The sequence below is a fragment of the Lepidochelys kempii genome, chromosome 3 (assembly GCF_965140285.1).
Source record: "Lepidochelys kempii isolate rLepKem1 chromosome 3, rLepKem1.hap1, whole genome shotgun sequence".
Taxonomy (NCBI): Eukaryota; Metazoa; Chordata; order Testudines; family Cheloniidae; genus Lepidochelys; species Lepidochelys kempii.
In genome coordinates, this window is record NC_136382.1 from 192,461,892 (window position 1) to 192,488,150 (window position 26,259).

General features: G+C 42.6%; 1 protein-coding gene across 4 annotated transcripts in view; it reads left to right on the top strand.

Annotated features, from left to right (window-relative positions):
* PCSK2 (proprotein convertase subtilisin/kexin type 2) overlaps positions 1 to 26,259 on the top strand; it is a 202,771-nt gene that overhangs the window by 20,934 nt on the left and 155,578 nt on the right. For all 4 annotated transcript variants that reach the window (XM_073339426.2, XM_073339427.2, XM_073339428.2 and 1 more), the window contains exon 2: positions 15,243 to 15,347. In XM_073339426.2, coding sequence (XP_073195527.1) covers positions 15,243 to 15,347 — 105 coding nt within the window. The remainder of the gene's footprint in view (positions 1 to 15,242; positions 15,348 to 26,259) is intronic.

Sequence of the window (26,259 nt, forward strand, 5' to 3'; positions counted from 1 at the left end):
AGTTACAAGTGAGTATCAGAGCCATGATTACAAACTCAGGTGCTACAGCGCAGGTTCAGTCCAGTGGCGAGAACACTGTCTCTCTCAAGCAATGATTCATTATAATGGTGCAGCAGCACTGCTGTAGTTATAGGTTGGGTCTTGACTTCTGTTTAAAGGCTGACCTTGCTAAATTCCGAAGTACAAATCCTTAGTCAAATTTCTTGATTCTTAGTGTGCCTCAGAAGGGTGCAGGACAGGGTTAGTGACCCAAATGTGGGATCATTTGAGCTAGTGGTTGCGGTGATATAAGCCAGGAAAAATAGCCATTTTGCAAAAAATGCTTTTTTTTTTTTGCACAGAGCTAGAGATCAAACTATTGATGTAAAGCAGGCCAAAAGGGCCTCAATCTGTTGAATTTTATCCAAGGTAGTCCATGATACACACTAAATCAGTGAACGTGATCTATCTTGACTTTAACAAAGCTTTTGATACGGTCTCCCACAGTATTCTTGCCGGCAAGTCAAAAAAGTATGGATTGCATGAATGGACTATTAAGTGGATAGAAAGCTGGCTAGATTGTCGGGCTCAACAGGTAGCGATAAACGGCTTGATGTCTAGTTGGCTGCCGGTATCAAACCGAGTACCCCAGGGGTCGGTCCTGGGGCCCGTTTTGTTCAACATCTTTATTAATGATCTGGATGATGGGATGGATTGTACCCTCAGCAAGTTCGCAGATGACACTAAGCTGGGAGGAGAGTTAGATAGGGTAGAGATAGGGAAGGTAGGGATAAGGTCCAGAGTGACCTAGACAAATTGGAGGATTGGGCCAAAAGAAATCTGATGAGGTTCAACAAGGACAAGTGCAGAGTCCTGCACTTAGGAAGGAAGAATCTCATGCACTGCTACAGGCTGGGGACCGACTGGCTAAGCAGCAGTTCTGCAGAAAAGGACCTGGGGATTAGAATGGATGAGAAGTTGGATATGAGTTAGCAGTGTGCCCTATTTGCCCAGTAGGCTAACAGCTTACTGGGCTGCATTTGTAGGAACATTGCCAGCAGATCGAGGGAAGTGATTATTCCCCTCTATTCAGCACTGGTGAGGCCACATCTGGAGTTTTGGGCCCCCCACTACAGAGATGATGTGGCCAAATTGGAGAGAGTCCAGCAGAGAGCAATGAAAATTATTAGGAAGCTGGGGCACATGACTTATGAGGAGAGGTTGAGGGAAGTGGGCTTGTTTAGTCTGCAGAAGAGAAGAGTGAGGCGGGATTTGATAGCAGCCCTCAACTACCTGAAGGGGGGTTCCGAAGAGGATGGAGCTCGGCTGTTCTTAGTGGTGGCAGATGACAGAACAAGGAGCAATGGTCTCAAGTTGCAGTGGGGGAGGTCTGGGTTGGATGTTAAGAAACACTATTTCACCAGGAAGGTGGTGAAGCTCTGGAATGGGTTATCTAGGGAGGTGGTGGAATCTCCATCCTTAGAGGTTTTTAAGGCCCAGCTTGACAAAGCCTTGGCTGGGATGGTTTAGTTGATGTTGGTCCTGCTTTGAGCAGGGGGTTGGACTAGGTGACCTAATGAGATCTCTTCCAACCCTAATCTTCTATGATTCTATGAAATCTTTGGGGAACCCAAAGGAAGGATTATAAGAAAATTTGCACTTTTTTTACAATGTGCCCGCCAATACAGAAAAACAGGTTTCCATTTCCACAGTTCTATATGCTTCTGTAAGTGCTCTAAAATCAGAACAGTTTCTTGGATTGCTTTGTATGTGGGCATGGGGCAATGTTAGGGTCCAAATATGGGGTCATTTTCACTGACAGGTTCCTGAGTTACAGTCCCCCGCCCAGATAAACTGTTTCCTTCTGCTGTCTTGTAGTGTTAAACTGGGAGGTACTATAATGACTGGATGAATCACAGACCTCCTTGAGGCTGATGGCTGTGAACTCTCCCTTCAATTAACATAACTAAGGATAAATTAATCACAAACCTCCCACCTAAGATAAAAGTAGTTTTATTCTGGGGGGGATGCAATCAAAGTATCTGGAGGAAAAATAGGCATGTGAATGCTTCCTGGAGGGGAGGGGTCTTGCAGGGGAGCAGTGGAGGAACAGGAAAAGAGGGGTTTGGTGCTGCCTTGGGGGAGGGGAGTTATAGGAAGTGGATACATCATGATAAGGGGAAGGGAGAGAGGCTGCGGGATCAGATGAGGGAGGTGTGGCATCCCACAACTCTGCCAGTACACCTCAACCCCCTGCACCCCAAACTTCCTGCACACCGTAGCTCTACCAGTACACCCCAATTCTGAGCTCTAACCTTCTGTACTCGCTAGCTCTGCCTGTGCACCCCAACCCAGGTACACGTCTTGTGCACACCCGCCAGTCACTTACACTGTGTCTTGGTTGTTACTAAAGTGGTGCAGCAGTGCCACTATAGTTAAGGTAACATCAACCTTTCCAAGTCCTTCAAAACCAACATGCTTGGTCAGAATCCTTTGAAATTTGGTGTGCCTCAGAAGGGGGCAGGATAGGGTAAATGAGCCATATTTGGAGTTGTTTGAACTTGGTTGTAGAGATATAAGCCCCTCCCCGCATAGCCATTTTCCAAAACATTTGTAGGTGAGGTTTTATTGGCACAGAGCTAGAGCTCAAACTAGGATGCATGTCCAGATGGCTCAGTTGGACTGATTTTACCCAGGTTAGTGCCTGGCACCCACTAGAGTCTTTGCAGGACTCAACTTCTGAATGGCATTTAAGAACATGATCGCTTCTTCCCTTGCGCAGATGTGCAGCCTGAAAGGAGTACAGTGCACATGTACCAACAAAGGAAAAAAAAACCCAAACCATGACAGGGTTTCTGTGCAGCCACTTCTGTTTGCCTGGGGTAGTTTCTGGCAACATGCCGATGCCATTCCCCATCAGTGAATGCCTTGCCAGTGGTGTTTCCATCTGTGCAATAAAGATTTAATGACTCATGGTGTCTGTTATAATATAACATGTTTATCTTATGGGGAGGTTTACTGTGAGCACAGCAGAATAGTCAGGAGCTGGTCTAGCGACATCTTTATTAGAGTGGGTTGGGAGAAGCCAGAGACAGAGGACTTTGTGTTTGTGTGTGTGTGTGAGAGAGAGAGAGAGTGGGGCTCGGGGTGTGTGGAATGGAGGTTTAGGGACAGGGAGCGGGGTTGTGGCTGCAGAGGGGGCAGGAAATGAGGATGGGTGGTAGGGCATGGCTTGGATTGGTTATTTGAGAAAATGTGTATTTTACTAGCCCCTGGTGGGTGGTGGGGTGCGGGAGAAAGGGGATGGTAAGTGGCTACTTCCTGATCTTGGGGCAGATTAATGTGATGTTTCCCAAAATGCACTGCACAGAGATTTGGAACTGACAGCACAGCTACCTTGGCCACTGAGGGGAGATAAATATATGTGCTGCCAGGGTTGCCAACATATGGATTCTGGGCAATTCATGGATCTCAAGGTTGTAGAAGTTTGCGAGAGAGCAAGGAGTACACCATGACATAGGGATTGCTGACTACAGGCTGGTTTGGGTGGAGAGAGATGGCCTGCATTGGAATCACATTTTGCCCACTCTGCAGCATCTAGGACCACTGACTCAAGAGTTTGTGATCAACCGTTTGTGGCAAATCCCTCAGGTGGAGATGATCTGGGCCTTATTCCCGGTGTACATCTCATACAACCTATGAGACCAGATTTGGACCTCATCAGAAATTTGTGTCCAAGAGCTGTGATAGCTTTCTCTGATTTGGCTGAGCATTGGAATAATCACTACAGTGACAATATGAAAGCTAGTAATAAGTACTGGAAGAACAGTCATCAAGAAATTGGAGGCTTCATGGCTGACCGGACTGTATGGCATAGAAATATTAGCAGCTCTGACACCTTGTTTCTTGGAGATGGTGTACATCTATTGGACAGAGGTCAGAAACATCTTTCTCTCAAACATAAAACTCAAAGCTTTCTCTCAAACACAAAACCGTGTCTGTAATTTCTCTCGCTGGCCCTAATCTCAGCACTGTAGCATCTGAGAGCATGTCTGCACTATAAACTTAACTTGACCTATGCTAGGTCGACTTATAGCCACTGCAGTAATTACTGCAGTGGTTCACACAATCATAGAATTGTAGGCCTGGAAGAGACCTCAAGCAGTTATCTGGTCCAGTCCCCTGAATTCATGGCAGGACTAAATATTATTTAGACCATCCCTGACAGGTATTTGTCTAACCTGCTCTTAAAATCTCCAATGATAGAGATTTCACAACCTTCCTAGGCAATTTATTCCAGTGCTTAACCACCCTGACCGTTAGGAAGGTTTTCCCACTGTCCAACCTAAACCTCCCTTGCTGCAATTTAAGCCCATTGCTTCTTGTTCTATCCTCAGAAGTTTAAGGAGAGCAATTTTTCTCCCTCCTCCTTATAACAACTTTTACGCACTTGAAAACTGTTATCATGTCCCCTCTCAGTCTTCTCTTCTGCAGACTAAACAAACCCAATATTTTTAGTCTTCCCTCATAGGTCATGTCTTCTAAACCTTTCATAATTTTTGTTGCTTTTCTCTGGACTTTCTCCATATCTTTCCAGAAATGCGGTGCCCAGAACTGGACACAATACTCCAGTTGAGGCCTAATCAGCAGGGAGTAGAGAAGAAGAATTACTTCTCATGTCTTGCTTTCAACACTTCTGCTAATACATCCCAGAATGATGGTTGCTTTTTTTGCAACAGTGTTACAGTGTTGACTCATATTTAGCTTGTGGCCCACTATGACCCCCCAGATCCCTTTCTGCAGTACTCCTTCCTAGGCAGTCATTTCCCACTTGTAACACTGACAGATTCCGGTCATCAGCAGGTGGGATTGAACCTGGGGCCTCTGGAGCTTAGTGCATGAGCCTCTACTGCATGAGCTAAAAGCCAACTGGCTCTTAGCTAAGGCTGTAGAGCAGACTCATTTAACTCTCTCTAAGTGGTCTCGGTACCACTAAATGGGACAGAACACCACACCCAGGAGGTGTCCAGGTTACATATGCACTGAGTCTCAGTACAGAATGAACCTTGAGATAGTGAGTAAGGATAATCCAACTGATCTTTAACTGTCCTGGTGGGACAGGAATGTGACAGAAAGTCATGTGGGTACTTTGCTGCTAGGTCCTTAAGAGTTCTCTATCGTTAAGAGTATGAAGTTCTCCATTTACTTACAGCCATGGAATATTGCATAGGGCAGGTTTTACTCACTCCCATGCATCTGTATTAAGGAGCAAGTGAACAGCATGATGTGTCAAAAGCTTCTGCATCAACTTCAAAGGAAGCCTAAGAAGGAGACTACTTTAATATTCTCTGATGGAGGTGACAAAGGGATGTATGTCTATGGTGAGTTTCATATTTGTGAGGAGTGGGGTGACTTTTGCAAATGACTTGGAGATGTCAATAATCACTTTGGGCCATTAGTGAAGAATGGGTTAGCATTTCCAGGGTGACCCTAAAGTTCTGTAATGGTCCGACTAGTGGTGGCCTCACTAATGAAAGTTCTATGTTATAGATTTTTAAGTACTGGGATCTATCAAGTGGAAGTGTTGAGCAGAGAATCCAGAAATACAAAAGAGTAAAAGGCCTGTTTACAGATATGGGTCAAGGGGAAAAAATCTAATTAGCTTAGCACAATGTAAATCACATAAGAACAGAGGTGGTGTGGGTAATGTATTGTGCAGATTTCTGGTTCTGATGTCATTTACAGTGCACTAATTGAGGAGTAACTCCACTGACACCACCATCAGCATAAGCGAAATCAGAAAGCATGCCCCTGGCATCTAAAGAAAAACATTTTCTTTTCTTTTTTCAGTTCACATAATGACCAAAATTGACCAAAATTATCAGTCTTAAATTTTGAACCATTAACATATGTTTGAGATAACTGTGTTGATTTCAGCTTCTGGTGGAATCATATTTACTTTATTGTTCTAAATAATGTAGCATGTTTGCCTGCTGTATATGCAGCAGTTATGGAACCAATTAGCTGAATGATTTTATGAGGCTGTTTTTCTTATTCCCAGTGGTTATATGTTGCTGCTAAAAATGGAAGAATCTCCTGTCAGACACCCACAACGACCGTACCCTTTTCTGTGTTCTATCTAGCTCTTGTTTCTTGGCATAGTCGAAGAATTCTCTTTCTCCTGTAACATTGTTGGTGTCAGTGCCCAGAGAAGTAACCATTGTTGCTAAGCCTCCAGTTCAGGTTTTTGACTGAATGATAATGGTCATCAGCTTCAGGCAATGATTTGCTGGATCAACAGACAGTGCAAAACTAGTGCAAAATGTGTCAACCTCTTATGTACATGTTCTCCAAACCTAGAAACTATTGACTCGCTTTGGTTTGATTTGAGATTGTAGGTCATGGTGACAGTACCAGGTTTCAGAGTTGTTGGAATGTAATAGAAAAATCTGTCTAAGCTGTGCAGATTCTTTTATGCAAGTTACACAAACACTTATCACAGGCTGAGATGTTTCTTCCTACAGCAATAAACTAATAACAAAGATCACTAATCTACTACCTTTATACTAATTCTTTATACCAGTGCTCAGTATATTGCGGAATTGAACACTCAAATGATCAAGTAAACTGCAGTGTAAATGCACTGGAACCTACATGATTCACAGCACTGAAATCTAAATTTTTAACCATTTTAATTCAGAACCCATGTCAGCCTTTGGATCAAGCCTGTAAGTCAGGCCAACATGCATTTTTAGGATAATCATGATGTACAATAACAAACCTTCACATTACAGTATATGTTACACAATTTCCATTGACGACTTATGCAAAAACAAACAAACAAATAAACCAACCAGATCAAATAGGACTAAACCAAGTGGTTCATAATGTATATTTATTGCTGTCTGAAACTCTTTTGTTTAAAAGAAGAGGGTTGGATAGGAAACATCAAATAAGACTATAAATACAGATGAATAACTAGCCCCACGTTTATGAATTATCTTGTGGGAGATAATTGGCTTTAATTGGCTTTGAAAGTATTTTGCAAGAACAATCTTATGTCAAATACTAATGAGATTAATGTTGGCTTTGCTATAGCCTATCCCCTCAACATATCAGATTTCCCAAGATAAACAAAGCCAGGCCTCATTAGTACTTGGATCCTGTAGCCTTTATAATACTGACAGGTTGGTATTACCAATGGTATCTTAAACCACAGTGGCCTGTGCCAAAGTTTCACACTCCCTAATGGCTACAGTATCAGAATTAGCATGGTGAGAACCACTATTAGAAATATCATTAGGTTTGAAGACTTGGAGCACACGAGGAAGAATGGCCAAAAGTATTACCTTCACAAGTTATCAAAGTCCTTTTATTAACAATTTAATTAAGCAGATGACCAATGCCACAACTACTAAAACATATGCAGAGACAAACCATAAGACGTCCAGCATCAGTGATTTCATACTTACATCCCCTGGGGAAACATGAAGATGAGTAGGGTGACCATCAGGTGACCATCCCCTTGGATGTTTCCTGTTGTGCTTCCCTGTCCTCTTGGGCTAGGCAACATCTTTTATTCTGAATTTCTTTTGACACCAACCATGCATATGCATGAGAGTGTCAATCCCTTTCTCCCTTTTTGCACTTCCACAACCCATGAATTTTAGGGTGCCCAATTTCTCATAGGCTACTCCTGTTGTTCTCCTTATTCTCATTAACATCTACATCAATGAGTTACCATAGCAATTTGAAGTTATTACAGAATCCCCTGAAATGTTATGGGACATTGCAATATTAACTGGCGGATTGCGGCATATTTTCTAGCCTATTGCTGCATTGTTTCCAGAATATCAGGATGTAAGACATCTTTTATTATAATCTTACACTTTACTGGTACAGGGTTATCTCTTGGCCATCTAGTCGTGCCAACCTATTTGCGGCCTGAGACTTTCGGTGGCCAAGCTGCATATCTTACAGACCTAAAGCCTGTAGGCCTTGTGTTATAGCTTTATCTTACTTATATACCTAACATTCTCTCACCAATAATAAAAAGAACAGGAGTACAACAGGAGTAGCCTATGAGAAATTGGGCACCCTAAAATTAATGGGTTGTGGAAGTATATATATATCTTCTTACTATATGTTCCATTATGCTCTAATTAATTTGTTAGTCTCTAAGGTGCCAGAAGTACTCCTGTTCTTTTTGTGGATACAGACTAACACAGCTGCTACTCTGAAATCTGTCACCAATAATACATGCTTATCAATCCCATATCCCTATAACGCTATCCTACATATTCCTATACTTATACCTACCACTTAAATCTATTCATCACTCGTTGATTACATATGGGTTAACTTGGCTTTCATCTGTGCATTTAGAAGTAAAGCAATTGCTAATGCTAACTGGAGTGAGAGAGAGCTTTAAAATGCATATTGAATATTTATAAGCCTCCTCAGAGCATTTGGTAAGTGGGATGAAAAGGTTTCTAATTTCTGCTGCAAGGCAGTTCCTAGTTCTCTGACTAACTGTAACAGAGCCAGTCAGTTCATTGGGGAAATGTGAATCTTCTGAATGCATTTACTACTGGAAGATATAGATTTTCTTTTCCTTTGGGTGGAACTGTTGCACAAGTAATAAGAAGAAAGAAACTATCTCACCATATTTATGACCCACTCAGAAAATGAGTTTGAGATGTAGATCAACACCTAAAATATTTGAAGTTTGGATTGTATTGGGCTCTAGCAAAACAACTATTAAGTGCTATGTGATTTTGATGTTATTCCTGTCTTAATCCTCCATGCACAGAGAGAATTCCTTTCAAACAGGGATCTTTAATGGTTGCATAGCACAAGTGTTTGCTTAAATGCTAATTCAGTTAAACAGTTAAGCACATGCTTAACGTTATATGTGCAAGTTGTTCTGTGAAGCTCCTATTCAGTTTAAGTGCTCTGTTGCATCCGGGCATGTTATGAACTTGATTCACCACTCAGGCAGAGTTGCACCTGTCAGAGCACATCAGACACAACCTTTCTAAGGAACAGTGGCAATAGGTGATGCGGGACTATATTTTAGATTGATAGTGCATTTTCTGGCAGATACAGTTCAAATCTGTGTCCTCTAGTCACTCTGGATCAACTCTTGCATGACCTGTAGAACAAGCATATGAACCAAAAGATGCTGCTTTGTTACAACAGAATACATTGTAGGAATGTAGTTATTTCCTGCCCTGAAACTAAGACATTTTGGAAAGCTGTTGGAGACTCCATAAGGGACATAACAGAATCAGGTGTCAGATAATTCCTTAGAATTTTTATTAAATTGTCCTGAAAACGCTGAGTCTCATAAAAGCCATAAAAAATACTCATCTCCTAGATCCTGCTAGGATTACCACAGCAAAGTGATGGAAGAGGAGTGACTCCCCTAAAACTATTGACACATATAAAAAATGTGGGATATTCTGGTTCTAGAAAAACTAACTCCTCATGTTAGAGTTCTACAGGGGAGAAGGAAAAAAGATAGCTTCTTAGTAATATGGTGGAACTTCTTGCAGTTTTCTGGAAGAAGGTCCTTGCCTGCCACCAAACCTGATCATTTGAGAACTTTTTTTAAATACTAAGAAAGGGAGAAACCACTTCAACAATATTCCAAATTAATATCAATATTAAGATATTAAAATAAGGAAAATAGGAGGAAAAAGGAGAAGCTTAATATCGCATAGAGTTTTGACTGGACAACTAATAAACAGGTTATACATCTAAATATAAGAACACCAGAAGTTTGAACCTAAACATGAGATAATGACAGACTTTAACTGACATTATCAACCGACAAGATGGGAGAGGAAGATGAACAGTAGAAATACATCAACTACAATATGTGATCAATACCACAAAGTTGAAGAGCGACTGGTAGTTTATCTCGTCAATATCCCTTCTTTAGGCCAATTTATAATCGTGTATTTGTCTCCATATTAAGTTTATCTGTGACAGGGTGGACTAGGCCCTGAGACCCCCTGCTGGAGGCCTCATGGTCCTGCCACACCCAACCCAGGAAAGGGCAGTAGAGAGATCCTATAGGCTGCCTAGAGAAGATGCATGGGAAGCAACCAATCAGGGCCCAGCAGGCTAATATGAAAAGAGCTGCAGGGCCAGACTGAGATCCTTGCTAGAGCTGGAGGATTGTGGATGGTGCTCCAGGCTGGCTTCTGGGACTCCACCAGGACAGGGCCCTGAGGTAAGAGTGAAGAATATGCTGGAGTCATGGGGAAGTGGCCCAGGGAATTGTAGCTGCAATGCAGTTTATATAAAGGGACGTGGCGGATGGCTGCTATCAGTAGGATCCCAGAGTAGAGGGCGTGCCTGGGTCCCCTGGGAAAGTAGCCTGGACTTTGAGCCACCCCAGAAGGGGAACTGAACTGTAGTGGCCCTGCTGGAGAGCTGTGGCCAAAAAGGCCCTGAGAGGGCGAAGACAGGGAGGGAGCCCTGGAGCACCACTCTATACCGGAGCAGGGACAACTTGAGAGAGAGAGATGTTACAGAGGGCAATGAGAGAGGCCCCTGTTGGCCTTGTACTCTGGAAGGGGTTTGCTTTGCTTTTATCTCACTGACAGACTCGTATGACTAGGCCAGAGGGCTGAGTCACTGAAGACCCACCACAAACAGGTAGAGAGTGTATGCAGGCACATGCACTCAGCCAGGGGCCGCTCGTGAGAGGTGCGTGCACCCCATCACAACTGGCAACATACAATGGAAACGTTGTGATATATAATACAGTGGGATAGGCTGACTGATTGGCAATGAATCATTACAATTCAATGTTAAGGATATTATAAGTCTGAGACCCTTTGTTTGTTAATTACTTCATGTATGTCGCTTCTTAAAACTGGTTACAGCCTTTGAATGCTGCATCTCTCACTGACCCTCAAGCAATACTGATTCCCCTGTGAGCTTTAACTGTTTTTAGCTATTGCATCATAATATGCTTGTTATGCATATACTTCCATTCTGATTATATTAAATTCTTTTGCAGTTCTGTTGGCTAATGTTCCCTTTGCTGGTTAAGGAATGAATTCTACTGCTGTAGAATAAGGAAGTTACCATCTATGCCAGGGTTGGGCCAAATGGCTACAGGAGAGTGATAGAAGGCAGATATATTAGCCCCAGGTTAAGTAGGTCCCTTTCCCCTGGGTAAGGTAACAGGGAAGGTTTCAGAACAATCAGGAACCCTCTGGAGTCAATTAAGACAGACAGGCTGATTAGAACACCTGCAGCCAATCAAGAAGCTGTTAGAATCAATTAAGGCAGGCTATTCAGGGCACCTGGGTTTAAAAAGGAGCTCACTTCAGTTTGTGGTGCACGTGTGAGGAGCTGGGACCAAGAAGCGCTAGGAGCTGAGAGTGAGAACGCGGACTGTTGGAGTACTGAGGAGTACAAGCATTATCAGACACCAGGAGGAAGGTCCTGTGGTGAGGATAAAGAAGGTGTTGGGAGGAGGCCAGGGGGAAGTAGCCCAGGGAGTTGTAGCTGTCGCACAGCTGTTCCAGGAGGCACTCTAGACAGCTGCATTCCACAGGGCCCTGGGCTGGAACACGGAGTAGAGGGCGGGCCCGGGTTCCCCCCAAACCTCCCAACTCCTGGTCAGACACAGGAGAAGCTGACCTGGACTGTGGGTTCATGAAAATAGCCAAACTGAGGGCTGCCGTGAATCTCCGAGGCGAGCAAATCTGTCAATAAGCGCAAGACCCACTAAGGTAGAGGAGGAGCTTTTTCACACATCAAAGACAGGGTCAGTTTCTAATCTTGCATGCACCATGACAGAACTGTGTGTGTATCTCAAAATATGCTGTTGCACATCTAAAATCTGAATTTGACCCTTTATATGGTTCCTTTTCATTAACATCTGTGCCAAGTCTTTATCTCTTATCCAAGAAACCCCCCTTTTGATATCAAAAAATCTTTTGTCCAAGTAAAGACTGAAAAAGGGTTAAAGGCAGGATTGTAACTTGTACTTTACACATGTGCCGGGGAACAAAAAGGAAGAAGAGCACCCCCCTACCTTCTGACAGTCCTATGTGGGACACCCACATGTTGGATCCAGGTGGAGATGAGGACATGCGAGCAGTACATCTGTTTATTCCCTCCTCAGAGGAGGGGGGCCATTGAGTGAACAGCGAATGGGTGGAGACTTGGCTCCACCTCACACTTTTTTAGACTGTGCAGCTGCTGAACCAACACTGGGGATGCAGAGGGGGTATTTGCTGATGGGATAGGCCAACAGCAAATTACTCTCCTTGAGTGATGGGGCAGCAGCAGGAGAATTGGGGCTGAGTAGGTTACAGTCCCTTTCCGGGATACTCCTGTAGCAGCACAGCTAAGCGTCAGCTTTCTCTACGGGCTGCGTGGTTGTGACTGAGTCTCTCTTGGCAAATTCCTCACCCTCTTTTCTGCATCTGGGAAGGAAGAATCACAAAACAGGTGCAAAGTTCATGAGCAAATTAAAAAAGTCATTTAAAACCAAGATAATTTCAACCCCCAAGAGTGTGGGTTTCAGGAGGAAGGTACAGCTAGGGGTTGAAGTACTTGTCTCCTACACAGACTTTAATTATGTAATTGTTCTCTGGCTTATCAGTTGGAACAGTAGCCTGAGAAGCAACAAAGACATCCCAGAGTCACACGCAAGCCGTGACAGCACCCAGTGGAATACTTTTCACTTCTGTAAAATGTAATCTTGCTGCTGTAGTTAAAAATATGTTCTAGTAATTCCTGTCATTAGCAAAGCCTCTTCCCTTTCAATAGTCTTTGTTTCCCCCTTCTGTTTTGTAACAAGATTTTTGAAATTTATTTTTACAGGATTACCAGCAGTTTGGGGCAGGGACTTTCTTTTAGTTCTGTATTTGTACAACCCCTAGCACAATGCAGGACCCTGGCCATGATTGGGTCTGGCAGGTGTGACTGCAATTGTAATAATAAAGGAAGAAGCCAAAAATGATTTCATTTTTACCATGTTGTTGATATTATTAACTGGAGAATAAAGCATTTGGAGAGCGTTATCTTGAAAGAAGAGTCGGGATAAGCAGGATATAGAGAGGCTTTTTCATGATTTTGCAGGATCTTAGAGCTTTTTTTTTTAAAATTTACTATAGTCGTTGCATCAAAAGAGTTGATTGTAAGGAAGTGTTGAACATGATCAATATAAAATATGCCTGAAATCCTTTGAGGCTTATTCTCACCTTGGTACACACTGGGAGCACTCAGTGCTATGTTATATTTGTACATCAAGTGGAGATTAATTGGTTTGCTGTTGTGTTCTATGTAGGTACTTACATGGTCCTCATCACCTTAGTATTTGAGACCCTCAGAATGGTTAATACTCTACTTAATCATCCTTACAACTCTCTCTGAGGTCCCATTTTATACATGAGGAGCTGAGTCACAGGGCAGAGTAAGAGACTTGCCAAAGGACATATGGGAAGTCTGTGGCTGGCATTAGGGGGTAGTAAGCAGGGCAATTGCCCATGGCCCCACACCAGAGGCCCCGTGAAGCTAAAGGGATTGTATGCATCCGATGAAGTGAGCTGTAGCTCACGAAAGCTCATGCTCAAATAAATTGGTTAGTCTCTAAGGTGCCACAAGTACTCCTTTACTTTTTCAGGGTGGGTTATAGAGAGGAGATCCACATAATGGAGGAAGACTTCAGAGCCTCCTAGCAATGCTGGGAGAGTGCAGCTCTTTTTACACCACTTTATAGAGAATAGCCTACTCGCCCTGCAGGCTGATGTCAGTGCAGAGATGGGTCCAGGACTTCACTTCCTCCTGCACCTTTTGGGAGCTATGCACTTCCGGCCCATATATACTGTAGCTGTAGGGGATGCAGACATGGCAGTCAAGTGAAGCCCTTGTGTAGTTTGCACAAGGAGAAAAAAGCTTTGTTGTGGCTTTCCGCTCTGCCCCTGCATATACAGTGTAGCTATGAAAGGGTAGGCACGATCTGGCCCCAGTTTAGCATTAAAGTAGATCTAGCCAGTGTATTTCAAATGGTAACTAATCCAGCTATGTTGTTTATCCTCTATATTCACTGTACATCTTTGTGGTATACACAAATATATCCTGTGCGATCTGTCTAAGGGCTTTCATCCGGAAGGCCAGGATTTAACATCGTATGCTGGATTCTGGGAATTACCATGAGAAATGGCTACCCTTTTTGTGGAGGTGCCTCTTTTAGACCATTTTTACTTCACTTGAATCACTGTAAAACTAATTTACAAAAAAGTCTCAGACAGGCAGAGTCCCCTGTGAGCTGCTGTTTGATGTTACCTATCAAGTGTAGTAGACTCCTGGATAGGAGTAGACCCTTTGGAATCTGGCTCTTGATCTCAATTTTCAATCAGAAAAGTTGAATCACTATTAATAATTTCCATGTTTATATTTTCATAAGTACTGCAGACTCATTGATAAAATGTTTTGATTTAAAATATTTTTAAAACCCCTATGAGTGTTTGTAATTTCTCTTAATTATTCCCTTGATAATGCAGCTAAATTAAGTCCCTGACATTGAAATGTTAGCGACATGAAAATACAGCTTGTTTTGAGAAGTAAAAATTTTAGGTTGCTAAAAAGAGAATTAAAAAAAACTTTTGGTAGATTTAAGTAATTTATCGGAACTTGAGACACAAATGGAGCTTTCTGATAGACTATCAGAAATGTTGGACCATGCTAATAATGCATGGGACCATCTGTTTTTTTTCCCCTTTTTTTTTCTTTATCAATTTCATTCCACAGTATTGAGAAGAAACTCCAGACACTGCATTTATCCGGTAGAGAAAATCACTCTGCTTTCTGCCCTAAATCTTATAGCTTCATTTTAGGTGCAATATAATGGCTCAGAAAAGCATTTCTGTCTTGCCTTATTGCTGAAATACAATTTGTGGTAATTTTAAAGTCCTTTTGTCCTTTTATTTTGGAGGTTTCAGGGAAATAAGAAATAATTCTGATGTAATTTGGAAGCCCTGCAGAAATACTGGTGCTGCAGACCTTGAATGCAGAGTGACATTGATACCAATGTTTACGAGTGAAACAATACATTGCATATTCATAGCATATAACCTTAACGTTATAGGGTAAAAGTGCCTGAGTGACTTAGGAGCCTGTGTCTTTACAAAGTGAATAGGACTTAAGCTCCTTTAAAAAAAATCCCCATAGTTTTTAAGTGTATTTGTTCTGGCTTTGTTTTTTTTTTAATTTGCTCTTTCTCTCCCCAGCTTCCCTTTATTGATGATGGGTATCATTTTTATCATAATGGCATCTCCAGGGCCAGGAGAAGACGCAGTCTTCAGCACAAGCTTCATTTGGAAAAAGACCCGAGGGTAAGCTTTTCCTATTGATTTGCCATCCAGCAGTCATGATTTTCCATGATTTTCCAAAATCCCCATATCCCCAACCAACTGTGCAATATGGGATCAGATAACTGTGAAGTCTTAACACAGGTAATTCCATGCCTGACCCAAGCTCTGTGGCTGCTGTACAGAAGTTAAAACAACCTAAGCCTTGATTTTAACATGACAACAACAGTCACAGCTTCGAGCTTGAGTCTTCCACCCTTGCTCACTCTTAGTAATACTGCACTCTCTGCTAGTAGCCTCACTTGCAGTCAATGAGTCCCAAAAGGCATGTTTCAAACATAAGCAAGACCAGTTGCACATTCAGCCCATCAGACTTTAACTTTTAGTCTAGAAACTCCAGGTCCCACTTGCAAATGAAACTTTTAGTTTTAAGAAGCAACTCCCACCCCCCAGCATTCATCTCACTGGTGGAAAGAAAAGGTCCTTCACCATAATGCAGTGCTCTAGCAGCAGTTTCTTCTCTCTCTCTTCTTCAGAGTTTTTGCTGTTACACAAGATAAATACTAGGACATGGTCAGGACCAGCTAGCACAGAAAAGTGTTTCTACTGCCCAAAGAAAATAGTCACTTTTGGCATTCATCTTATGAAAGCAAATAGATGACCAAGTTAGTCCCCTGCATACCCAACTCCATTTCTCTTGGTGTGGGAGAGTTGTGCTGTTCCATTCTACCTAGGTTTTTATTGCACTGCCAATCATCATGGTATCTGAGCACCTTTCAAAATTAAATAAACAAGAAGAAAGTTATTTTAACTAAAACAGAGAAGCTGCCTGTTGCTATGTCGGGAAGCAGGGTTGAAGAATTTCTAGCTCACTCTCTCTGCCTTTGCAGGAGACGGTTAAAGTATTTTGGGCACAGATCCACCAACAATATGGCACCCCTCCAAATTGTAGTCAGCCCATCTGACAGCTGTTAATGTGTGGTGCACCAGCCATTTTAGCTGAAACCAAGCAACTGCCAGCTGCTGGTCACCCCCACTTCCTTTAGGTCACATTGTGTTATGATACTGAGAGTTCAGTGAGGCATCATGAGTCCTGTATCAGTCAGGTGTGTAGTATGTTTCTTGATACTCTGAACTACCATCTTCAGGAGTTAAAGGATTTCCATGGCCATTCACTCCTGGGTTTAAGACTGCCAACAAGGGCACCAGCTAGAGTTTGAGTGTGTGTGTAATGCAGACTCCTGCCCCCTTAGCATTAAACTGGGATTCCCAAACTCGTTTCATATAATCTACGAAACAAAGATTGGACAGTAACAACTTTCAGACAATACTGCCCATTGCAGGATACTAATGAGTGGACCAAGAAGTAAAAGTCTCCATTTTCCCTTAACCATCCAGTCCTTAAATTGTCAGTTTATTAAGAACTATTTAATAAAGAACAGGAGTAGGCAAATATTATTCAAGCCAATGGCTTTGTAGCTCTATGTACTTGAAACAAATATTTCTACTTATCTGTAGAGGTCTGTGTAAATCAGAAGTGTCCCTTAAGTTGTCAGTGTGGCCCTCAATATTGCAAAGGTGAGCCTCCCCGTATTAGTTAATACCAGAATTGCTGTTGCACTGACTACGCTTGAACTGTTTGACTGCGTAATGTGAATATGGGTCAATATGGAGGTTGTTTGATTACATGTAGCCTACATTTCAGAGCTGCTCTATTTTGTATCCATTCTATGGAAGTAAAGAGGACTTCAGTCTCCAGGGTTCTCAGTCTGGGACCTTTCATAACCAATACATTCACTTGAATTTTTGGTTTTAATTTCCACTGCCTTCTGATTGTCCTGCTGATTCCTGCACTGCTCACATAGTGTAATGATGACTTAGCTTTACAAACTGCTGACCTGCTCTCCCTTACTGAATAAACCCATACCATAAAATAATTGGGAATATCCCCAAAATGTGGCAAAGCATGGCCATGGATAAGCCCTGATATTTTGGTACACTGTTCAGCTTCAAACAGAACTGCTGATTTGCTTTAATTTCCAAATTGGAAGCATACTCGACCTCTCTGATTCTTTCCTATCTTTCTGTGTTGCTCAGTAGGCTCTTTGAGGTTTTCTCTATGGCCTTCCTAGCAACTTCATGTATAGCCTCCCAGCAATCCTAATACTCCCCCGGTGCTTTTAGGACACTCTCTTCCAATGAACTCCTGGCCTTTCAAGCTTGCCCTTAGAGTGCTTGATGTTTCTCACCACCATCCTAGTATCTCCTCTCCATTCATGCTGGAAGGTCATCCAAGAGAACTTGGATTTTTTACTCTAAAGAGGTGACTTTTGGTTAAAGCACTCTGACTTAGAGAACTCTAATTATTAACATTCCAAAGTGTGATTTCAGTGCCATAATAATTCACCCCTCATTATCTCACCGTTTATGAGGGGATCCTCAAAGCTCCTGTGGGACTTCAAAATAAGAATATCGCTGTACAGGTTAGTCACTTTTTATTACACGTGTTATGAGCGCAAATAAAGCAAGCTCTGATCAGTGTGGGAGCAGTCATTAAAGCTCTAGCCATGTGCCCGGAAAAGAGCAAATGTGAAATAAAGACACAGCACTCTGTTTTTGAACTCCAAAAATAATTTCTGCAGCCACCCGGGCACCTAAGTATAATGACTTCTTTCTAAATCATTTCCTTCCATGTTTGCTAAGGAATAAACATCAGCACTGGCATGGTTAATAAATTCAGCACATGAAACGAAGAATAAAATGCTATTAAAATTGTCAGCATAGCCAGAAAGCAAACTGACTGTCTCCAAAACACAGGGTCCACTGAATCTCTGATGAGCCAGTAAGATTAATTGTGTATTTGTTATCTATTTCTACCCAATTTTTTTGAGAAAGTGAGAAATAAAATCTGTGAGTATGAGCTGAAGTGGTAGGCTGGATGTTTTTCAGTTTGAAGGGACTACAATTCCTAGCTAATTTTAATTATTAGTTGAAAACAGTGCAGATGTTCGTTCAATTAATTAATGTTCTTTAATCAAGTAAGTCCCTTGAGGAAACCATGTCAATTCTGCAAGAGTCCTGGGAGACAGGCAGCAGAATGCTACTGCAAAGAAGTTACTATATAATCTCCATACACTGCACATGAAGCAAGAGGTCTTTAAACTTCTTGAAAAGGGTCAGTTGGGCAAAATGTTATCTATGTTTGGTGCCAAAATAATACTGAGATATGACAAATGTAGTCAGAATTTATATGGCAAATATCAGTACTGTTGCGGGAGCCGGGTTCAAATGTATGTTAAGATGCCTTCATAGAGTTCCAGCAGGAGCTGAAGCACTGTTTGGAGGAACAACCTTACTGCCATTTGTTTGGCAACAGCTATCTCAATATTAACGAAGTTTGAAGCCGTATTAACAGCAGAGGGTGGTATATGCAATAGTGTCATAGAACACAATACTGCCGGGGACTGGTGAAGATTCAGAAGTGGGCACATGAAGCTCATAAACCTCCTCACAGTATTTTCAATATTCCTTTCTCTCAGAATGGCAAGTACCATAATAAATTGCACTACTTTGAATGGTGGCTATCCACGCTTGATCTTGTTTTAAAAGATGATTTCTTAAAGTAGGCATATCACAAAAGGATTACAAGACCTAAAATCTAGTTATAATGACTTAAAATACTTTTCTGCATAAAATATTTATCAGATAAAATTCTGACTTGGATTCAAGTGTGTGTTGCTGAATATCCTGTATACTTTCAGTATACACCGAAAGAAGATTATGTAGAAAAGAAGTGCCAAGTATAATCTGAGAGTGTCCATGGACTATTCTAGAAATTTATTCATGATTCATATATGGTATCATGAAAAGACCACTGAGGCTGAGAGGGGAAACAAACAGAGGAAGGAAATGCACACTATCACATTCTTACAGTAGCCAAAAGCGATAATTTGGACTAAGCAGCTCCATCATGCTGCGCACAAGGTCAGCTCCTGAACTCTTCACCCCCAGTTCCCCACGAGATGTCAGGGGAGAGCTCATTCAGACCCTGCTTACATCTTGAAAGCCATCATTTAAAATGAAGAGCTATGTATTAGCGAGTGTTTCTAGGGTGGGTTATTTTGTTTGTCTGTTTCTGCAGGAGAGGAGAAAAGAGGTTGTTATACGTGTGGAAACATGCTTCTACAGAAATGTCTTAACAAGGGTGTATGTTTTCCCTCTTCTCAATCATTTGACACACTTTCAGTCAAATCCTGATTGCTTTGCTCCCTGCCCCCTCTGTTATCTCTCGAAAGGGAAGGGAGTGTATAGCAAGGACATTCTGCAATGTGAACTTTGCCATGTGTCCTGAATTTGTAGAGCTTTCCCCTATGAGGATTTTTTTGCAGAGGGACAACATGTCCTTGGGGAAGGTCTCATACTGCAACTACACATCCCGCTCCCCCCACCCCCAAAAGCAAGCTGGGCATCACAAATGGTGAAGCACAGCAAAGCTGTCTCAGTCTGTTCTGCCATGTTCATGCGTGATGGACCCAAGTAGTTGCACAGCAGTTAAGTAGAACCCATTCAACAAGCAATCATTTCTTAATCTCTTGCTGTCTCTTCTAACCCATCAGGACACTGAAGCTAATGGGTTAGGGAGGGATCACCTCATGGAAAGACAATAACTCTGTGTACTCCTGTGATGGGGTGTTCACCCCACACCAGCCTAGAAGGGGTTCATGAGAGTGAGGAGAGACCAATTAACCAGATAGGCCACAGCTGAGGGGAATTAGCTGGCCTTAATAACCTCTGAATAATGATAGAACTCAGCTGGAACTAAATAGGGAGAGCTAGGATAAAGCCAGGAAGCTGGCAGTAGCATGGGACTGTAGTGAGGGAGCCTGTACCCATTCTCTGGACAGTAGATAGGGAAGGAAGGGAAACCAGGTGGAAAGGGTGTAGGAAAAGGATTAGGGAAAAGGCAGCAAGGTTTAAGGTGGTAAAGACCTTGGCCGTTGATTAGCGGGTCCCTGAGCTAGAACCCATAGTAGAGGGTGGGTCCGGGTTCCCCTCCCAGGCACTGGGGAAGTGGCACTGGTTTGGGCAGAGAAGGAAAGGCTTCATCTTGGAGGAAGAGACTTTGATACCCTAGAAGAGGAAAACACAGTCATCTGGCTGGAGGGCCAAGCCGCAAAGATGGAGCACCCTGAGTAGATGTCCCGATTTTATAGGGACAGTCCCGATTTTGGGGTCCTTTTCTTATATAGGCTCCTATTACCCCCCACCCCTGTCCTGATGTTTCACGCTTGCTGTCTGGTCACCCTAACCCTGAGTTGCAGACAGACAGAGAGAGAGAGAGGCAGCAGCAGTAGGGCATGCAGCAAGCAGCAGAAGCAGGTGTTGGACCTGGAAAGAGCTAATCCCCAGCGTGGCCATGAGGAGGTGCCCCTAGCAATGAGTGCACTCCAAGACAACTCCCCATGCCAAATCCTTTCATCTATGCTAAAAGAACAGTGGTGGACTTATCGGTAGCTATAGGTTATACCAAAAGCCATGTCATTCATATGGTTCAACCCTGTGTCCTGAACGCTCAATCTTGATGACCACAGAATCCACTTTTGCTTGTGAAGGTTTCAACAGCTCTGGCTGATTCTAAGTCTTCCTCATTACTGTCCACAATGATGTCTGCTGGGTGAAGAAGCTGTGGATGTTTGCCACTGCAGCCATTTCCTGGCAGCTTGGGTGCCAGAATCCAAGAGACTTACCCCAAAGGTGAAAAAGCTGGGATTACAGGGCAGATGAAGGATGGCTGGGAGTAACAGCAGGAGTGGCAGAAGGTTTGTGTGAACGGACAGGCCCTTCAAGAGCACATCAGCCTGCTGGTGCAAGAACTGGAGCTCACCCATGGCGGTTGCTAAAATCCCAGTAGTGTTCAGGATGGCAATATGAGTAGGAGGCAAACAATGAGGACTGGGGTATTTACCAACCAATGTGAGAATACAACAATTATAGTTGTGTAACCATTTCAGTGAAACTAAAACTGCATCTCTCCCCATTGTTTTATTTATATGGGGTACCTGATTCTCTGACGTTGACTGAAGGAGGTTACACAAAGAGAATGCGAGTTGATTGCAGAGTAGAGACTGTGCCAAGAGCAGAGGCCTTCCCAACCTAGTAGTTGCAAGCAAACAATGGCTTTTCTTTCCTTCACGCACATTGTAACATCTTAAAAGAGAACTCAGAATCCAGCCTCCTGCTAGGAGGCTTCATGGTATTGTTAGCAAATGTTTTGAAAATGAACATGAATGTTAAGAATACACAACTCTTATTTCACTTTTTAGGTGAATTAATTTTTTTTTAGTTTTTTTGCTTTTGCTGGTGGTATGTAGTGCCTCTCTTATAAGGACAAGGAGTTGAAACTCAATTTGTAAAACCTATTTGTTCTATACAAGATTTCTTTTAAAAATTGAAAGAAAACAATGCAGACATTTTCCTCCCACACAGTCTCTTCTTTCAGGGAGCTGCCTACATTAAGTCCACTCAAGAAAGAGACTTTAATATAGGGAGGCAATCTGGTTCTATCTTCACATAGATACATATGTTCAATTCTGAGCATGGTGTCTTGATGCATTAGAAACACACATCCAGATGAATAGCCATCTACTAGTGGTTACTGTAAATGTAATGGTTTAGAAAGTAAGACTTAAAGAGTAAATGCGTAAGGGCTGTGTCAGTGGTAGAAGGAGAACACCATGTAGGGTTTCTGGGGCTCTGTGACCAATGGACACAGTTTGGAGGAGCCCTTAAACTGCTCAAAATGCTGCCAGGGCTGAGGCCAGGACAGAAAATCAGGGAGCCATAAATGTAGAGTATCTGACCTTTAATCTTAAAAAAAATTCCTTGTTCCATGCACCTTTACTATATTTTAGATATACCCTCATTGGTATGACCGCTTGTTCAGAGATGCCCAACGATTCTGCTGGAGCCCTATTTGAGTGGATTGACATTTGGGTGTCCCCACATACTAACATGCATGCCACCTTGTGCTAGGCTACAGGGAAATTGTCACGTTCTTCTTCTCTCCATGTTCTCTCTTCTGTCCTTATTTTCACATCTTTGTGCTTTGATATGTGATTGTGACCCTCATTCCCCCCAAAGCTGCATGATGCCTAAGGGCACCTGTGGTACCCAAGCTAGCTTGAATCAAGCTAACTTGTGTATGTCTGCATAAGCTGCAGACACACCCTGAGTGTAGACTGACTTATTTCAGTGTAGACTTATCCGGAGTCTGAGACCCTGGATGTCTTAGGTATTTCTGTGGCCAGCTGCATTTGGGGAAGGAAGGCAGACAGCAGTCCAGGAATCACCTGCCACTTGGCCTGCAGCAGCACTTTTGCACTGGGAAATCAGGGTGGATCTTGGTTCTCATATTGCTTTTTAAGTCCCTGTGGCTCCTCTCCTGCTCTGAACACATGTGCACATGTGGACTAGTCTGCCCTTTCTCCCAAGAGGCCAGGTCCCCAGATCAGAAAGGACAGGATTAAGGGCCTGATCCAAAGCCAATTGAAATGAATGGAAAGACTCCCACTAACTTCAGTGGGCTTTGAACAAGGCCCTCAGTGCACTGTACAAACTGAAAGGAGCTAACAGTGGGCACAATGCACTGCAAATGCAGCTACCCAAAAGCCACACTGGGCTTACTGCTCTCCTTCCGAACAATTGTATATAGGAATGGGAAGAGATGTCTGACTGTAATTAGCCAAGGGAGATTTTTTGTATATCTAATATTCAAAAAGAACAGCTGCATTGAAATAACATTAAAGTACTGTCCTGGGGTATATATATATTTAACTGACCATATCCCATTATCAGAACTCAAAGTGTATTATTGTGCGTTGCATTTATTTGTGTATGCACCTAAAATAGTTAAGAGAAATGATTGTTTTAATGGATGTTTTATTCTTGGAGCCTGAGATTAAACCACCTGTTCCTATCCCATGACAGGAATCATTTAATTGATCATGCTTAGTAAAAACACATCTCAGAAGCAGAAAGACATTGACCAATTTGATGGCAAAGTGATAAATGTTGGAAGGATAATGGGAAATCACTTAATTTTTCTGTGTAAAAAATGGTGTAGAATGTGAACTTAAGTCAAAATTATCAAACTTGGATGTCCAGTGTTCAGGCATCTTAAAAAAGTAGCTTTATTTCCACAGGTGGGGAGCATTTTCAGCATCATTCAAGTCTGTTAGAAATTGGTGTGACAAATACACATGAACCACACATTCTTTGCATTGTTTGTATTTCTTGCACCACTCTGTCAGCAGTGTCTTGTATAGGACAGCTTCCTATGGAGCATCACATATATTTTAAATTCAGAACGGTTCAACACAATCTTTCTTCACATGAAAATATCACAAGAGGTGGACTATGCCTTGTGTCTATGAATGAAAGATCTGCTGGTTGTCTTCGGTTAAGAAAGCAAACAGTCATAAAATACTCCATAACTGCTAGTACATTTGAAAATGAATAACTGTAATATATAAAGTGTATTGTCCCTGTTATAAGACTTTTTCTATTACAAAGCTGTCTTCACTATAAGTGCTCTGATTGAAACTTCATGGTTCACAACTCAGATCCAAAACATCCCCAGTTTTGCAAAAAATCAAAACCTTAACCAGTCTTTAACTCAAAAGCTGGCGTACTTAGTACACTTCTAAAGCATTTCATTAGAAATTAAAAATAAATGAATGTGAGTGTAAAATCTTGCCTTTTTTTAACCAGTACAGTGGCTGTATTTTGCACCTACATTCCTCCCTTTGCCTCCTTATCCCCATACATGTGCTGAAAACAATACACTTGAAAGTACAAAAAGAAGTTTATTCATTGTTTAATCATCCTTAGCCCACATCCTGCTTTGGCCTTTATCAAGGACACAATTGCATTAGGACGCCGTGTGGTCATTGAATCTTCCTGGCAGTGATGGAGTTCTAATCCATCTTTCAGGAGTCCCAGTACTATCTGCAGCCCCATAAAACTAAAATGTAATACAGCTGGGGTCCGAGATACCTAAAACTACATGTAGCAATTTTAAATAAAAGCTTTTTAAAAGTCTAGTGAGGTTGCAGGGAAAAGGTATTAGCTTCATCCTGGGCTGACCACATGCACAGACAATGCCATGTGGAACCTCACATTTTGTCTAGAGTGACTGACAATGTATAAGGGAAAAGGCAAGCACAAAAGCCTATGCACACTTGAATAGGTTGGGGCTTCAGGGGGTGAAGAAAGTTTTATTTCATTTTCTTTATTTGTGGTCCCAAGAAAGTTGCCATATCTTATGTACTACTTGAAGATGAGTGGGTTGGAAAACAGGTTTCATTAAGGAAAAAGGGCCTTTTGCATAGTCATTAAATATAGTGGTATGCAAATACCAATATATTTACTTCCAGCAACTCTGTCTACATTTTTTTTTTGCCAGTTTTTTTTGGCACCAGTTATTTCCTCTCACTTCATGAGCTGCCGTGTGATGGTGCACCTGATGAGGTATTTCACCAACCCCTACAGTCCATCTCAAATACTGGAACCAAGAGGGTCACATGTTGGAGAAAGGAGGTGTATCCATTACTTTGTTGCTCAGTGTGCTGTGCCTGTCTGAGGGTCAGATCACACCACAGCCTTCTCCTGTCTCTGTGTGTGTTCTGTTTGTCGCTTATGTAATTTCCTTTGGACTTGGCAGGTGCAGAAAAGTGCTTTACCATGGACGTGACCATTGGTTATGCAAAATGAATCTTGATGATGATCCAAGATGTTGTCTGTCACTGAGATGAAAATGATTGGGTTCCTAAAACTGACTGATTGCAGTGTTGTAGCCATTTTGGTTCCAGGATATTAGCGAGACAAGGCAGGTGAATCACTGGGTCAACTCTGTTGGTGAAGGACACAAAGCTTTTGAGTTACACAGAGCTCTTCTTGAGGCTCAGAATATGGAAGAAGAGTGCTGCGTAGCTTGGAAGCTTGTCTCTTTCACCAACCAAAGTTGGTCCAATAAAAGATACCACCTCACCCACCTTGTCTCCCTAAAATCAATGAGGCATTCCTTGTGAAATTCACCCCTTTTTACTCAGATTTACTCAGATTCTGATGAAATATTTAATTTCTATATTTAGGAGTTGTGATAAAGCAGTGAAAGTGCCATCACAGCACAGCAGGGTTTAAATAAACCTTTGGGGGGTTTCGCTAGCTCTGCCCAGCTATACTTGCAGCCAATACCAGACCTGGAAGCAGGATAAAAGGAGGGAACCTGGCTCAGTTCAGGGCTGGCTGGCAAACAGGCAGGAGCTAGTTGTCCCCCTGTCTGAAGGGACAGAGCGCTGGCCTGCCAGTCAGGTCAACCATCTGGAAGTAAGCACTGGTTTTCCAGCCAAGGGAGATTGTGGAGGAACCCCCAGCAAAGGAGGTAACTGAGTGTGTGAACCCCAGAGACATTGGGGGACTTGCCCTCACCAGCTTGAGGCTACCCCCCCCCCCCGAAGTAGCCTGGGACCACAGCAAGGCACTATCCGGACCCCAGAGAGAATCCTGCGGGGAAGCAAGCCACCCAGTAGATTGGACTAGAAGGTCCATGTCCCAAACTGAATGAACTGTAGGAAGTAGCCCAGGGCAGCAGATTCTGACTCCCTGCTGGGAGGGACTCCAATCCCCTTGTTTCAACCCCCAGGACCCTGGGCCAGGATCCAGTGGAGAGGGAGGGCCCGGGTCCCCCTCTCCTTCCTGCAGCCTTAAAAACTGAGTCCACTCAGCCTGCAGGGGTCTGAGAAGCAGACAATCTAACCACTAGGCCACCTGGCCCCAAGAGCCCTGCTACGGGAGTTTTATCTTAAGTATTAGTCCCAGAAGTTAGCTATTCTTTTTTGAAACTTGGGTGCAATGTTTGGCATTGAGTCACTAGCCA